General features: G+C 37.6%; 1 protein-coding gene and 2 long non-coding RNA genes across 6 annotated transcripts in view; 2 read left to right on the top strand and 1 right to left on the bottom strand.

Annotated features, from left to right (window-relative positions):
* Slc26a7 (solute carrier family 26 member 7) overlaps window positions 1–15,879 on the top strand; it is a 112,193-nt gene that overhangs the window by 59,289 nt on the left and 37,025 nt on the right. For 3 of the 4 annotated variants that reach the window (XM_040741152.1, XM_013110969.3, XM_013110970.3), the window contains exons 6-7: window positions 11,572–11,724; window positions 15,407–15,489. In XM_040741152.1, the coding sequence (XP_040597086.1) occupies window positions 11,572–11,724; window positions 15,407–15,489 (236 nt within the window). The remainder of the gene's footprint in view (window positions 1–11,571; window positions 11,725–15,406; window positions 15,490–15,879) is intronic. The other variant, XM_040741155.1, reaches the window with a different exon arrangement.
* Window positions 2,460–3,530, bottom strand: LOC121138523. Its single transcript, XR_005875485.1, has 2 exons — window positions 3,490–3,530; window positions 2,460–2,661 (listed from the first exon to the last, which is right to left on the bottom strand). It is a non-coding gene; the product is annotated as an uncharacterized LOC121138523 (long non-coding RNA).
* LOC121138528 lies at window positions 3,920–6,088 on the top strand. The gene is made up of 3 exons (XR_005875486.1): window positions 3,920–4,075; window positions 4,261–4,359; window positions 5,992–6,088. It is a non-coding gene; the product is annotated as an uncharacterized LOC121138528 (long non-coding RNA).

The following is a 15,879-nucleotide window of genomic DNA, read 5'->3' as shown; positions in this document are numbered from 1 at the left end:
ACGTATGGAGACATGTTTGTGGAGGCTGACTGATGCTGACTTCAGTAGTTTTCCATCTTTCTACCTTATTCATTTGGACAGGGCATCTCGCTGAACCCAGTTCATGAACGTGACTAATTTAGATATTCAGTTTGCTCTGGAAATCCTTTCTCTGTATTATAAACATTGGAATTACAAGGAGGCACCCTTGTCTACCTGACAGTTACACTGTTTAGGGCTCTGAATGCCAGTCTTCATGCTTGCACGGCTAGCACTTTAACTCGTGAGCCATCTCCTAATCCTTAGTAATTGCTTATTTAACACAGATTTCAAGTTTGGGAATAACTCTATCATGATAGTATAATATTTTTACTAAATTTCTGTCTGGAACTTTTATCATACTGATATTTTACTCCAACTTTATCATTGCTAAGTCCGTTTGTTACTGTTTTTAAAAAAGTACCAAATATCTGTGGAGTAGGCTGTCAAGTCCTTTGGGCAGATGTCAAGAGGTGGGATAACCGGTCCATAGGAAGATGGAAAAATGAGATATGTGGTAATTATAGTATAATCTGAAAAATAAAAGATAAAGGATTCTAAACAGAGTGCATGCATATAAGGAATTCTCAAAGAGTTAATAAAAAGCACTATTTATTTTTTTGGTTTTTTATGAGACAGGGTTTCTCTGTATTGTTTTGGAGGTAGTCGGTCCAGCCTGACCTCGAACTCACAGAGATCCGCTTGCCTCTGCCTCCCGAGTGCTGGGATTAAAGGTGTGCTCCACCACCACCCGGCAAAGCACTATTTTGTAAAGTGTGAGGATAAGAGAGATATGCAGAAATTCTCCTTAATGGCATTGTGTACGTGTAGTGTTTGGGACATGTGCCCAACTCTAAAGAAAAGAGGCTCTGAACCCTTGCCCCCCTGAAGCTCTTCTGTTAATATAGCAAACAGAAATGACCAAACACATGCAAACATAAATTGGAATAAATGTTATAAAATACAAAAATTACCAGCTTGGTATTTGAAAAAAAAAGCATTCATTGTCTTAATGTCCCTTTATCTGTTTCAGTGGTAAAATAGTCATAAAGACACAGTAATTGGTAGTATGGTGCTGCAAGTTGGTTCTGAAGTTTTGTTGCTTAGGTAATATCTGTCTCAGTGATTCATTCATTGCAAGAAAGCTTAAAATCAAAACAAGAAAACTGGAGCTGTGCCTGGAAGTAACATAATTCCATGTTCCAACTCAAACAAAAACAGACCAAAGTAGCTGTAAGCCATCAGATGACTGACTGAAAGTTAAGACCTTTGGTGACGCCCAGTCTACAGGACAGAACAAAAGTGGAGAAGATTCTGCCATGACCTGCATGGGAATGGTGTATTAATCTGCACATGTGCAAAGTAGAAAACACACATGGGGTAGATTTGGGCGCTATTTGGTTATATCTGTGTAAATAGATGATCCTATGTTTTCAGGAGTGTGTTTTATACAAAAGGCCACAATGACTTGGGAATGACATCCCACACACACTTGTTACTGTGTGGACATGCTCCCTGAAGCATTGTATATGTGGTTTTCTCTCTCACATTTTTGTTTTCTTGTGAGGTAAAATGCAGGTTACTTTAGCTTATCTAGATCAAACAATGTGGGGCCTTGAAGATCTTTTATAAGATCTCAAACTGAATCAGATTTAGGTGCATGCTTAGATTGCAGATTTTGAATTCACATTACTCAGCTACTAGAAGATGCAATGTGTCCTGATGGAAAATGTTAAAAAAATGTTACTCTCAATGCCCTGCAAGAGGACCTTGTGCTCTTAGGTTCTTTGGCAGTGATCGTTCTTTGTTCTTGGTCAGTGTGCTAACCCTCTGTATCAAAAATCATAGGGATTTAAGGCATGAATGCCACAAACTAATAATTCCAGCCTTTGAGAGACTAAGGAAGGAAAAAAAAGTAAGTCAGAGGTCAGTCTGGAATGTATAGTGAGTTACTGACTTGCCTGAGCTACACAGTGAATTACCAGCCAGCCCATATGTGTAGTGTGACTCTGTCTAAAAAAAAAGAAATGTAGTAAGTTGAGTATTAGTTGAAAATGAAGCTATTCATGATGGATCGTTGAAAAGGAATTTTAGTGCACTTCAGCTGAAAGAATCAGGTGTTGAGAATGTAAATCAGAACTTGTCCCTGCTTATTTAAGTTGGACCTAAAAGTCCTGAACTCAGTGACGGAATACACAGAACATGAAATCATTCAAGACCTTGGTCATCCGGTCAAAGCACTTGGAGGAAGGTCAATGAACACACTTTAGGGTTTTTGTTTTCTGACTGCTTTCTTCTGAGTTTTCAACACTATTATATCCTGTTTGAAAGCTACTCAGGCTGTGCAGAGAAAAAGAACACACCACTGATATGCTTTGTCACACAAATTAATGTATAAAATATTCTATAAGCTTGAATAATGAGACTGTCACAGATCTTAACAGTCTTAGACACTGGCTTTTATTTTTAAAAATCAAGTTTAGCTTGTATTTCCTCTAAATTCATTCCAGCAGCATTGTTCTTTCCCATGAATTTTGAGAGTCTTTTGTTCTGTTCCTCTGTTCCTCTGGTCTGCAGTAGACACCATTTTCTCATGCTTACAAGTGTGGCTTCCCCAGTCCCTCCTTCCTTAGGGATGCTGGCCTGTGTAATAAAGAAAGGCCTGTTATCTAAGTTGAATTAATAACATCTCCGTCCATTGGCTTCTCTGGGCTTGAAAATGTACTCAACTCAGTGGAACACTTTCAGCAGACAGTTTAAATCAGATCCACAAAGTGGTATAACATTAGGTTTGTTCTCTAGGATTACAGAAAGGCCTTCCAGTTGTTTTGAGGGATACACATCGTTACAGTTTGGATGTGAGATGTGTCCCAAGGAGCTGGATTTAATGTAAAGGCATGTTCCCCAGCCTTATGGAAAGTAGTAGCATCTTTTAAATGTGGGGTCTAGTAGGAGGGGGCCAGTTTCTCTTTCCTCCAGGTCACAAAATGAATAGTTTTACCCACTGCCATAACTTGTTGCCTTTGCTACAGATTGGTAAGGAAAGCGGGCAAGTGAATATGGACTGGAACCTCTGGAACTATGAACTGAGAGAAACCTTTGCTAGCTTAAGTTGACTGTCTCAGATGTTTGTTACAGTAATGGGAAGATGGCACAACACAAACTCCAGCTAAGCACTCCCTGGCCTCTCTTTGACTTGTAGCTGAAAGCTGCTAGCAAGTTTGCTCATGGGAGCAGAGATTTATAAATCTTACTTGCTAAATTCTGACCACAGAATTTAAAGGTTCCCCATATTTATAAGAAATTTTAGAATAACTCTCACACCCTCTGTGTTAGGATTCTTCTGAGAAAAAGAACTGACAGAATGAAAAAACACGTGAATACACATCTTGGGATTTCTATTGCTGTAAAGAGACACCATGACCACAGCAACTCTAATAAAAAAAAACACATTTAATTGAGGTGACTTACCGTTTTGGAGGTTTAGTCCATTATCATTATGGCAGGACATGGTGGCATGTACGTAGATATGGTGCTGGAGGAGTTGAGAGTTCTACATCTTGATTTTTAGGCAACAGGAAATGAACTGAGTCACTATTAGTGTAACTTGAGCACAGGATACCTCAAAGCCCACCCTCATATTAGCACAGTTCCTCCAACAAGGCCATACCTATTTCAAGAAAATCGTACCTCCTAATAGTGACAGTCTCTTTGGGTGTGGTCACTTTTTTTTAAGCTACCACAGTACACACACACACACACACACACACACACACACACACACGATTTAATATTGTCACTTACAGGTTGTGGTCCAGCTAGTCCAACAACCAAAAGGCCAATAATCTAATAGTTATTCAATCCATGAGGCTGGATATCATAAATGGTCTTCATTCTACATTGGAATACTGAAGTAATAGGCTCTTGTGACAATATAAGAATGTTCCAGCATCAGGATAGATGAGCTTGGCAGCAAAAGTGGGGGTAAGCAGGGAAAAGGCAGAAATTTCCTTTTTCCTTGCCTTTTTCATATAGACTGGCAACCAGTTCCTCCCAGGTATGTCCAGCTGCTTGGGGTTTTATTGATTCCAGATGGGTGCAGTCAAGTTGACAACCCTGATCAGCCATCTCACCCCCATAGTTTTAAAAAGAACTGATAAAGTTAGGCCTAATTTGTTCACTTATTATTTCTCTTCCCCATCTCCTTAATGCCTAACTCCTCCTTTCTCTTTGTTCAATTAGTTAACTGCATTATACTGCTTGAGAAACTTTCTTTCTTGAGGAAACAATTTTGTAGTGACTTTGAAGAACTTTGTAATACAGTCTTCAGTTTTTTGGAAGGTAAAAATATTAAATTTTGTTCTGAGTTACCTTTAGTTTTCATGATTTTATTAGGGTCAGAATAACTAATTAGTCTGTTTATTTTCTATTTTTTCATAGAACTGACAGTGGAATTTGGATACGTTAGAATTCAAGAAACCTAGATTCAGATCATAGGTACAACTAGGGATTGAACAAATGATCTGGTGTCTTTAAACTCTAGCTGCCAGTTTTGTTAATTGATGAAAATTATACTCTGAGGTGCTAATTTAAAAAAAAAAGGACTGGAACATAGCTATTCAAGAAATGCCAGTCACTGTCTTGTTGGTGATGAATAGATATAAAAAGTCTAGATTATTCACACTTCTGATTGAGTAATAAATACCAATACTTTTCCTCCCTAAAAGACTTTTAGTGAGATGCACATGATGAAACAATAAAATAAATTCTCAGGTCTCATTGCAATTTAAAATTCACAGTGACCAGACAGCTGACCAGATAAGCGGGAGCTCTTGAATCCCAGACGTATGGCTGAGAGGCCAACAGGGGACTGATCCAGACTCCATGAATGTAGTGTCAGTGAGGAGGCCTCAGAAATCACTGGGGCCTTAGGTAGTAGATCGGTGTTTACTATGGTGTATGAATGATCTTTGGGAGCCCATTTCAAATAGAGGGATGCTCTCTCATCCTGGACACATGGGGAAGGGCCTAGGTCCTGCCATGGATGAAATGACAGACTTTGGAGATCCCCCCCAAGGAGGGCCTCACCCTCCCTGGAGAATGATGTGGGGATTGGGTGGGGGGCTGGGTGGCTAGTGGAGGGATAAGGGAGGTGGGGTGGGAAAAGGAGCTGGGATTGACATGTGAAGCATTCATGTTTATAATTTAAATAAAACATATATTTAGGAAAAAATTAAAAAAAGAAAATTTATAAACCTTGAAAGTAAATATTTCTGCTTTTAAATAGAGCTTGTAGTGATACTTGCAGAAGTCTCTTTTAAATTTTATTTACAATTTTCCATTGATTCTGCCCTAAATATCCTTGGCAATTATAATGCCACTTAATAAATTATGTGCTATACTTTAATATATTTAAGATCAAACAGTAATAGTCATGTTAGAAGGGTCACTGTCTTAGAGTTGAGGCTCGACAGATAAAGTGCTCTGTTATCATTCTGTAGAGCCAGGTATTTGACTCATATATTAGCTGGTTCTCCAAACACGTAACAGAAAACATTAATACTTTAGAATGAAAAATGCTTTTTAAAAACTAAGAAATGATGAAGTATGTCTTACTAGAAAGGGTGTTTTCCCCAAAGGGCATAATAAAAATGACAGAAATTCCTCGTTCATATTTGCACATGTGGATTTCCTTGAGAAGGCGCCAGTGTTGAGCCTGCAGAAGCCTATGTGAAATTTGGCAAAGTTAATTTTACTGGTCTGGCTTTACATGAGCACTGTTCTAAATGGCTATGCACAGTTCTGTGCATTAAACTTGGGAGAGAAGGCAAACTTGGCAATATTTCCAGTGACCTTTCTTGGAAGTTTTTACTTCCAGCCTTAGAAATGCAGACTTCCCGAAATGAAAAACAGTTTCATTATATCTATACCCTAAAGTACAAGCACAATGCTTCTCTGGTTTGCTGTCCACAGACTGCAAAGGCAAAAACCAAGAATGTTAATAAATTGGAATCGGAACGTCCGAAGGAAATCAGAGCCAACAAAACATTTTCTTTTATAGAGAATGAGATCACAACTAAGTATGTACAAATGAAGTTTATATTTGGAGAACAAATCTACTTAAAGACATAGGCCCTCTGGGACTCCAAATCAAGAATACATTTTGGTGGGACCCTTTTCTGTGACGTTTCTGTTGTGAGTTGCACGAATGCCAATATATATAAAAATGACAGAGCAAGGAAAGGGAGAGAAACAGAATGCTCATCCTCAGCATGATTTAATCAGTGCAAAGGATAGACATTGTGAATACGGAGCAATTACATGGACGTTTATAACAAAGGTGACTTTCAAATTCTAAATCAGAGAGCAAATATTTTTGCAACTCAACCATCTTGGGTTAAGGGATAAGCACCTTCCATCCCCCACAGTTCACTGAAGAATGCCCTGCCACAAAACCCAGTCCTCAAGTAACTCAAATTAAGCTTATTTTTCTAAACAAGGGATGGCTGAGTGCCATGAGGGCTGTGGTATGCTTGGCTGACTGCTTGGTTCAAGAGAATTTCATGCCCATGTTGTTTCTAGCTGCTTGACATACCATGCTTCCCATTCTGGCATGAGACTTCATTTATCCCTTGAAGCAAGAGCAAATGCATTTATTCCCAGAATGAGATACAATTGTTGATAAAAATTATGTAAAAATGTATAGAATGTTGTTTTTCTGTCCTTTCTGATGCTTTACTTGTACTAATGAAAATGTAGCCTAAGACTAATATTCAATATTTTTCTCTTTTCTTTTGGTATTTGTGTTCACTACTTTGAGGGAAGGAATTATAAGAAGCTTATCAGTGCTGATCTTAAAATATTTAATAATGTAATGGTATGTAGGCAAAGTTGATAGAGACATTCAAATCTTAGAAACAGGGAAACTTGTTTAAACATTTGTTTGAGAATGATGAAAGATGAGTTTTGGGGGATTTGTGGACTTACCAGGAGCTTGGATTCTAATGTCATCAGGTTGGAAACAATTGTGGTAGAGGATCATGTTGGGGCAACTGAGGCTCATAGGTAAATACACCAATGGTGTAATTGTTGCTTTAAGTAAGAATGCAACAATCTGAAAATGGTCTTCTGAGCTCCATAAAATGATGAAGAAAATAGCATCATCCTTGATTTAAAAACTACTGGAACAGATGTATTCAATACCTTTTGTTGACATGTCTGTAAACATTGAAGATGCAGTTGATAAAAACTGCCCTTGTTCTTCATGAGGAGGAATATGAAGTAAGGTGAATGGATACAAATACAAGCTGATGAACAAGAATCTTTTGCAGTATTATGAAAAGAAAAATGGGTCACTGCTTGACAGCAGTAGCCTGATAGGTTGGCTAGGGACAGATGTCTACAAAAGGTGTTCATACACCTTTGTTGTGAAAATGTGACTTTCAAGAGGAATGCAGAGAACAGAGAGAGACTTATCCGTGGATACAAGCTTTACGCCAAGTGCGTTTTCTAACCAAAGGTTGCACATGTAATAAGCATGTGTGAATGTTAGAATTTTTCCCCTGTGGAAATGTTCTAGCCTTGTGGTTGATGAGTAACTCAAAATCATATATTTAAAATTAAGACCCATAGTTCAACAGTTACTAGTTTATACTTATTATTCAAATAGAATGCTGACATTTAGCAAAACTTTATGGTTTTATTGATAGTACTGTTACCCTGGTGAAATTCTTCCTTTTTCATGATGGATCCTGAGTACAGCGATGACACAGGCATGATAAATGATACTGAGGGGTTTATTTGCATGAAAATATTTATTCAAGTGTTCTTTATTGTAGTAATCAGGATGATAGGGAGGGAGAGACTCTAGGGTGACAGGTATGTCTAGCTAACTGAGTAGTGAAAAAACAGTTCATGATGTAACACCTTGATATTTTCTAAGCACGTGAGATCTTTGTCCTTGGGTCATGAAGCTTTGTAAGTAGGCATTCTGGAATTTTCTTCCTGTATGAGTGTGTCTCTAGGCAGGATCTTAGAGCCTCAGTCATTATTATACTGTGAAAATCAACTGAGTCGATGTAACTTCAGGGAGGCCTTTTGCTTTTTAGTTCACTAATACTGTGAGCTTTTTCTGTCTTCAATTTTACTTCATTCTTACACAATTTTAGTTGCTAAACACCTGATTATTTAGATCAGATTGACCATACGAAAGATAGATTACTTGGAATTTTCTGTGGTGGTAACTGTAGTATTTATCTCATTGCTTCCCACAAAATAGAACCTCAGTAAGAATGAGTAGATGCAGCTGTAGCTACATCAGAGACAGCCCAGGTTTCCACAGTGAGAAAAGAAGGCACTTATATACCATGCAGCCTCTCCTATTTCAGAATCTTAGTCATGCTCTACTCTGTCCCATACAGAGGCTTATTGTTACTTTTGCCATATTAGAACAGAATGTTAATTCACTCAGTAGTGTTATTTTCTCTCAAATACTACTCAAGCAGTTGAGAATCCATCACTGAAAAAATAGACAAAGTTACAAAAAAAGGCCAACTCAGCTAAAAACATGTGTGTTTGTGTATGTAAAAGTACTTATGTAGTGTTTCATAAAATATCACATCTAAATAAACTAAATTCATGTATATACCATGAATGAGTAATTTCCATTCTCTGAACTTTCTCACAATGAATTTGTTTATGTATATTTGTATGGATTTATGCTTTATGCCATTAGCAAACTAGTATTATGGTCTCAGAAGTGCTGAACTAGTTTATTAAGTTGATTGGTCAGTTCTAACAAGCTTAGATATTAATTTGTACAGCATTACTGTTGCCTCTCTGACCTCTTAGAAGCCAATGATGATCCCTTTAGGAATTTTTAATTGGTGTGGAGACTGTGTACCAGCATATTTAGATAATTGAACTTAGAGTAGAAAGAAATTTAACATGTGTTGAGGATACCCAGAGCACTATTGAGTGATCATATAGAAATGCTTGTGTCTATCCTTACCTCCAGCTCTGCAGCATCTACGTGTGTCACCCATATCCCACAAGCTAATTTAGCTTGTGACTTCTCTCAGTGGGTCCACATGACAGTCATTAGGACTCCTCCCAGCCTGTTCTCCTATTACGGCCTTCATGCCTGTGTTCTTGTTTTAATGAGTCTTTACCCCCCCCCCACTATGTTCTTCTGGAGCATCTTGTAAGACATGCTTTGTTTGACGAGCTGTAGTTTAATCCAGACAGACAATAAAATCCCCGAGGGGGCTCTCATTCCTTTCATTCTGGGGTGGTCATTTGTATTACTGCAAACACATGTTCTCAAAATGCACATTACATAAAAATCTGGTATGGATTGAGAGCCTCATTGTCATGGCATACTTTTAATATCATGGGAGAAAGGCATAAAGAATAATGCAAGTGCTTTGAGACGTTTGGATGATTGGCTCTTAGAAGAATAATCTCAAGAATATTCTCAATTATCCTTGAACCACTGGGCAGAGACATGTATTTTGAGAGAATTTCTTGACACTCTGCTTATACCCATCCTCATTGGAATATATCACACTAAGGAAAATTTTATGTTTCTGAAAGTTTTTTGAATTAATGAATTTAATTCAATTTTGATTTTATGTGCATAGGTGTTTTTGCCTGAGTATATATCTGAGCCCTATGTACCTGCAGTGTCTTTTGAGGCCAGGATAGTGTATTAGATTCCTTGAAACTGGAGTTACAGTTCTTATAGGGATGCTGTGACCTAACTTTTACCCATAACATGTAGTAACAGATAAGGAAAAATATTTTCTATGCCTCATGTAGCAATGATAGTGTGGTGTCAAGTTCTTTCCCAAATAGTGCTGAATAAGCATATTGGCATAAACAGTAACAAGCGAAACTACCTGCTCTGTGCTCTATGACATATTTCTAAGTATGTCTGATTGCACAATGGATGGCTGTTGTTACTGCTTTATCTGAAGTGCAGTTTGGCTAACCTGACATTACCCGAGTTGTTTTCATATGTTTCACTACATTTTCTTTGTCAGAATTATTAGAAAGTTAGTCACCAAGCTCAGTATGTACAGTCCAGGTTATGTTCAAGAAGTTGGGGGAAAATTAGTTTATAGACATGAAAAATCAAATTAAAAGCAATATTCAAATTAGATTGCTTACTATCAAATGTTTATATAGAGCAAAGGTTAGATTTGAGTTAGTAATTTTTTCTCCTTCACACACAATTTAGAATTCCTTAAAATAGGTCCTGTGCCTATGCACGTAGACCTGGCATGTAGGCAAATACCTAAAGACTAAATTATTGAGATAAATGTTTTTGGCACTTAGTTGAAGGTTTAGAAAGTTTTAATCTTATTCTTTCCCTTGACTTTACTCTAAATGTATTTTTCTGCCAACTGAGATTAATATAATTGAGTATCTAATATTAATGTGCTTTATTATACCTTCTTCATAGAATCAAATAACTTGGTTGATGGTAGAGTATGCGTGTGTTTGTGTGTGTGTGTGTGTGTGTGTGTGTGTGTGTGTGTGTGTGTGTGTGTGTTCAGGCATCTGGAAGTCAGAAGTCAGTATCAGGCTGTCTTCTTCAGTTGATGTCTACCTTAATTTTTGAGACAGGGTCTCTTACTGGATCTGGAACTCAGAGGCATGTCTAGGCTGGCTGTCCAGAATGCTCCTGTGGTCCTCCTGTCTACCTTTCTAGTGTGTAGCTGATAGGTACATGCCATTGCTCAGGCTTTCTCATGAAGGTTCTGGGCTTTTGAATAAGAGTCTCCAGTCCTGTATTGGTTTCTGGACCATATGTTTTCCTGAAGTCATGCACTGCTTTCATCACAGTCTATGCTCTGAGTTTTATAATATGACCTTAATGCAAAATATTTCCATAAACTCCTTCCTCCACACCTTCCTGTCTGTAGCCTGTTCAGTTCCTATTACTGGTTTTGGAAGGGCAACCCTCATTGCTGATACATTTATTCATATCCTTCAGGTATCCAATCCTCATTATTACCATCATGTTGTACTAATTGATTAATTTAGTAGTAATCCATATACTGTATGGTGAAGTCTATGAATACTAAGACTGTTTCACCATTGTTAACCTAGCACTGCCATACATATGTGGTGATAAATAAATAAATGCTGAGTAACTGAGAACATGGTAACAGATTATAATAGCCAAGTGTCTGATGCCAATTAAATATGGCTCTTGACATATGTGTGTATGTTCCTGTTAAATCTGGAAGAGTGGTGGGATTTAAAAGGTGGGGCCTTTTGCCCATCTAGGTGTCAAAAAAGGAGCCAGGGAAATCATTCTCTTTAGCAGTGTTCTATGTAGTAAGAGACTGACCTGAGTTTGACGGATGAACCAAGGACAAAGAAATTTTATGCATGAAAAAAGAGCTTTCCCCCTTCCAGCACTTATTCTTCACCCTCTGGTCATAATGATTTTTAAAATAAAGCATCATGGAGTTTATTTAGGGCCAGCTTTGCCTTCTGGGGTTTCGTGGCAACCCTGATTTTGCCGCTTTCTCATTTCTGTAGATTTATGCATATGTTTTTGAGAACATCAAGTCTGTTCAGCTGGAAGCGCTGCTCTTGTCCTTGCTGAGCATTGTTGTCCTTGTTCTCGTTAAAGAGCTGAATGAACAGTTTAAACGAAAAATTAAAGTTGTTCTTCCTGTCGACTTAGTTTTGGTAAGTATGCAATCAACAACACTTAGATTTTTATAGGGGGGTGGTAAAGTCTGCAGATGTTTACTGTATGTTCTGCAGTAACCCATAGCCATTCCTGTGTCTCATTAATGGAAGACTAATTTGCATGGATATACATTAATGTAAGAAATATTTTGATTCAATAATTTTAAAAAGGAAGGACATACGTTTTCAATTTATACAGCATTTCTCATATGCTTGTAATTTTTATAAAAATAAGAGAACATATCGCCTGTGATCTTATAAGAGATATATCTAAGAGTGAGTCTCAATGATATTGGGTATGATTTTATGCAAAGTAACAAAATATGACACCCTATGCTATTGCCATCACACCTCTGTGACACACACCCAGTTATTATGTGCCAAATACTCATTGGTGATTGGAAGGTTTGTTGGTTTTCCTGTTACTGAACCAATTTTACCCCTTTGAAAAGATGCTCAGGATTTCCATTGGCCAGGGTTGTTTCTTTAGAATATGTTTGTGACTGGGCAAATACATCCTATCTTACTTCTAAGGATTGAAGTTTTAAGAGCCTTTCCCAGCAGCACTTAATAATCATGATGACATGACCACAGTGCACATTACTGAGCTTCAAATGGTCCTTGGATTTTCATGTATATTATAAGTGGTATAAGTGGATTGAAATGTTATGGCATGATCCATGCCATCTTATCTCAAATATGGAGATGTTAAGAAATGCCTATTGCATCTTGGAAAACTATATTAAAAGTTTTATAAACCAAAATTAGAAAATCACCTTAGGGGGACAGGCCCCTAATCTAGTCATAAAGCAACTGGCCTTCTCTAAGCAGTTTGTAAGGATAATTCCTAAAATGACAGGTATTCTGGAGATGGCATGGACTTTCAAGACCCTTGGCAGAAGCACCAGTGCAAGCCCAAATACTGAAAAGGCCCAGAACAAAATGTTAAAGAGAGCAGGTTCTGGTTTTTCTTTTGTTTTGTTCCTTTTAACTTGACTACTGTATCTAAGCAATGACCTTGGAAACCAGGTTATGATAGACTCCTGTGAGTCTGGGAGAATGTGACAGCATGAGGAAATCCATTGCTCTTTTTCACCCACACCAGCTTCAACCTGCTCATAAGGTATCCTATATGCACACATGGATATCCCTGAACCAGTGTCAAGTTTGGACATGTCCACTGTACCGTCACCACTGCCCTTTGGTCTTCCCTGGATCACTCTGGTAGGGAAGACCGCTGCATCCAGGCTAGGTGCTGTATAGGCAACGGGTGATAGATAGCTGTGCATCTGCAGCATAGAGCAGAAGCAAGTGTAGAATTTGAGTTGGGCACCTCTTCTTTTTTCTTACAATGCTTCCAATTTGGGGGAATGTGACAGTTGGAGGAGGGCCATATTAGAACTATCTTTAGCATCTGGGGCAGAATCCCTTCCTGCCCATGTGAATAGCAGTGCTGGCCTATATATACCTATAATATTAAAAAATACTAATGAGGAACTGGTGGACTCAACAGGTAAAGAATTAAGTCATGTTATAGAAATACAGCAGGGTGCTGTCTCCACAACCATTTCAGTAACTTTGAGATTACTATTATATCACATTAATATTTATGTAGTTTATTCTTGATTTTTCTTTCTTAAATCCAAATTAGCATTTTCCTTTTAAGCCCATTTGATGTTTTAGAAACTTTTGTAAGTTCAGTTAAACATCATTCAAAGGCATAGTAGAAGCATAACTACAAAATATGCTACTTATTATTGAGCAGTGATTGTTACATGTTCCTTATTTGATAGTGTAATTCTATTATGCTTTTTCTCTGATTGTGCTTATGGGAAATTTGTACTTTATGTATATGATTAATGTGTCCATTTTAAGAAGATGAATCATTCCAGACTGTTTTTATGGTTTCATTTCTATTTGTCCACAGAAGATTTCTCAAGTTTCATTTTTAGATGATAAAACTAGTTTTTACTTTATCCCAATGGTTATTCTTATAGTAGCCCAATTTGGTGATGTTCTTTGCCATTTGTATTTAGGATCCCAAATATAATTTAACTACAATCCAATATGGTGGGTCATGAAATTGTATAGTAATAGGTCAGAAATGACAAACTGTGCTCATCAGCATCTTTTCAAATCATCTAACCTAAGCTCTCCACCTAAAGGCCTTAGCCTGTGTTCTCAGGGAGCAGAAATTCACATACTGTAAGAAGGTAGCTCATGTCAGGCAACTGGAAATCACATAGCTACTAAAAACATTAGTAGATCAAAGAATGTGAAAATGGGCGGAATATGCTCAGGGGCATGGCCAACACAGCAGAAGCTGTCCTGGCTCTGGCTTGTGCTTACAGATGATTGTGGGTCAGAGAAGAGAGTTCTTGGTTAGCTGTGTAGGTAAGGACTAGAGCTCAGAAACCCTAAACTCTTATAAAGGTCACCCAGGCGAAGCAAGCTCCCTGTAATAATACCATTGGAAGATGGCAATAGGGGATCCCCAGGACAAAGTGACCATCCAGACTAGCCATATAGAGGAGCTCTGGGTTTGATTGAGAGACCCTGTCTCAATGAAAAAGAGGAATAGCCCAAAAAAAAAAAAATAGAAAAAACACCAACTTTGGTCCTCTACAAGTACATGAACTTGGTTGTAGACAGACCAAGTGACCTTGTTCGAATATCTAAATAATATCAAAGAAAGATATCTGAGCCTCCTGAGGGCCATCTGAAAGTTATTTTGTCCACCAGGCTGGGAACTGGCATATTTTACGGCATGAAAGAGATACAGCCGCAAATTTAAAAAAATAACTAAGGAAGCTGTAAATCAGCATTTACTATTAGCAGAGTAAGAATATTGGACAGTACTTTATGCTCCTGAGAAGTTGCTCTCACAAAGGGCAAATAATGTTCTCAAGAAGTACTCCTTCATATCATGAGAGAAAAGTAGGCTGAAATGCAAGCTTGCATGTGTGCACGTGCGCGCGCGCGCACACACACACACACACACAACTGCATTTTATGTTTTTGTGCCTTCAAAAGGGGAAATAATTGTGTGGGTACAAAGCAGAATGTTAGAAAATCCATGAGATTGTACATTCTGCTCTTTAAAAACTCAGAGGAACATCCTGAATATTTTAGAGTTGTTCTTGACACCTGATCGGTGATTGTATATACTTAGTTCAGTGTGGCATTGTGACACTGTATCTACTGTTTAATTATCAGATCAGAATCATTGGCATATCCATTGGCTTGGTTATTTTGCATTCTTTTGTACTGGAACATTCCAAATCCTTTCCCCAGGGAATTTAAAATATATGGTTAGTCATCATCAATTCAGTTGTGTTCTAAGACATCAGAAATTAATGCTTCCTAACCAAACTTGCCTCATGCCTGTAAACCGTTTTCTCCTTACCTCTCCCCCTATTTTATTTTTCAGTTTTTAAAACCTTACTGTATACCCCAGGTTGCTCTCACATTTGAGATCTTCCTGCCTTGGCATCATGACTGCTAGAATTACAGACATGCAATACCACTCCTGGCTTAACTCTTAGTACTTCAGTAATAAATAATAATTATGGAACATATAATATGTATTTTAAGTGGCCTTTGGTGTTTGAAAGTCAGGTAGTAACATACACACAGAGATATATATGTCTTTCTTTCTTTTTCGAATTGAACCACACAGATCATTGCTGCCTCATTTGCTTGCTATTGTACCAACATGGAAAACACATATGGATTAGAAGTAGTTGGACACATTCCAAATGGGTAATGTAGCCTTTCTTTTAATATGTGTTTATCTGAGTGTTTGTTTTTGATGTTCAATGGGCCCAGGCCTGGGTACGTATGTATTTCATTTCTTTTTGTGGCTTTATGAGGCAAAATTCGAATTAATTTTTAATATAAATGTCTAAATCAACATGTGGAGAAAAATAGTAATTTTCTAGATTATAAGCTAACCTGTTGTTAAATAATCATGTAATTGTTTTATGCAGCATTTCTTCAAGTAAAAGATTCCAAAAGTATTTATAAAGATATGGCTAGAAAAATAATAGAGGTTACTAAATTTGCAAACTCCTGGACTTGGCCCAACTTAATTCTTTAGCCGCATATGTTCTTGTGGCCCTTTTTATTTCACTTAAGTTATGATAAATATAA

This window comes from Mesocricetus auratus, unplaced genomic scaffold (genome assembly GCF_017639785.1).
Source record: "Mesocricetus auratus isolate SY011 unplaced genomic scaffold, BCM_Maur_2.0 Super-Scaffold_6730, whole genome shotgun sequence".
NCBI lineage: Eukaryota > Metazoa > Chordata > Mammalia > Rodentia > Cricetidae > Mesocricetus > Mesocricetus auratus.
Note: the sequence above shows the minus strand (reverse complement) of the source record. Positions and strands in the feature narration are given on the sequence as shown.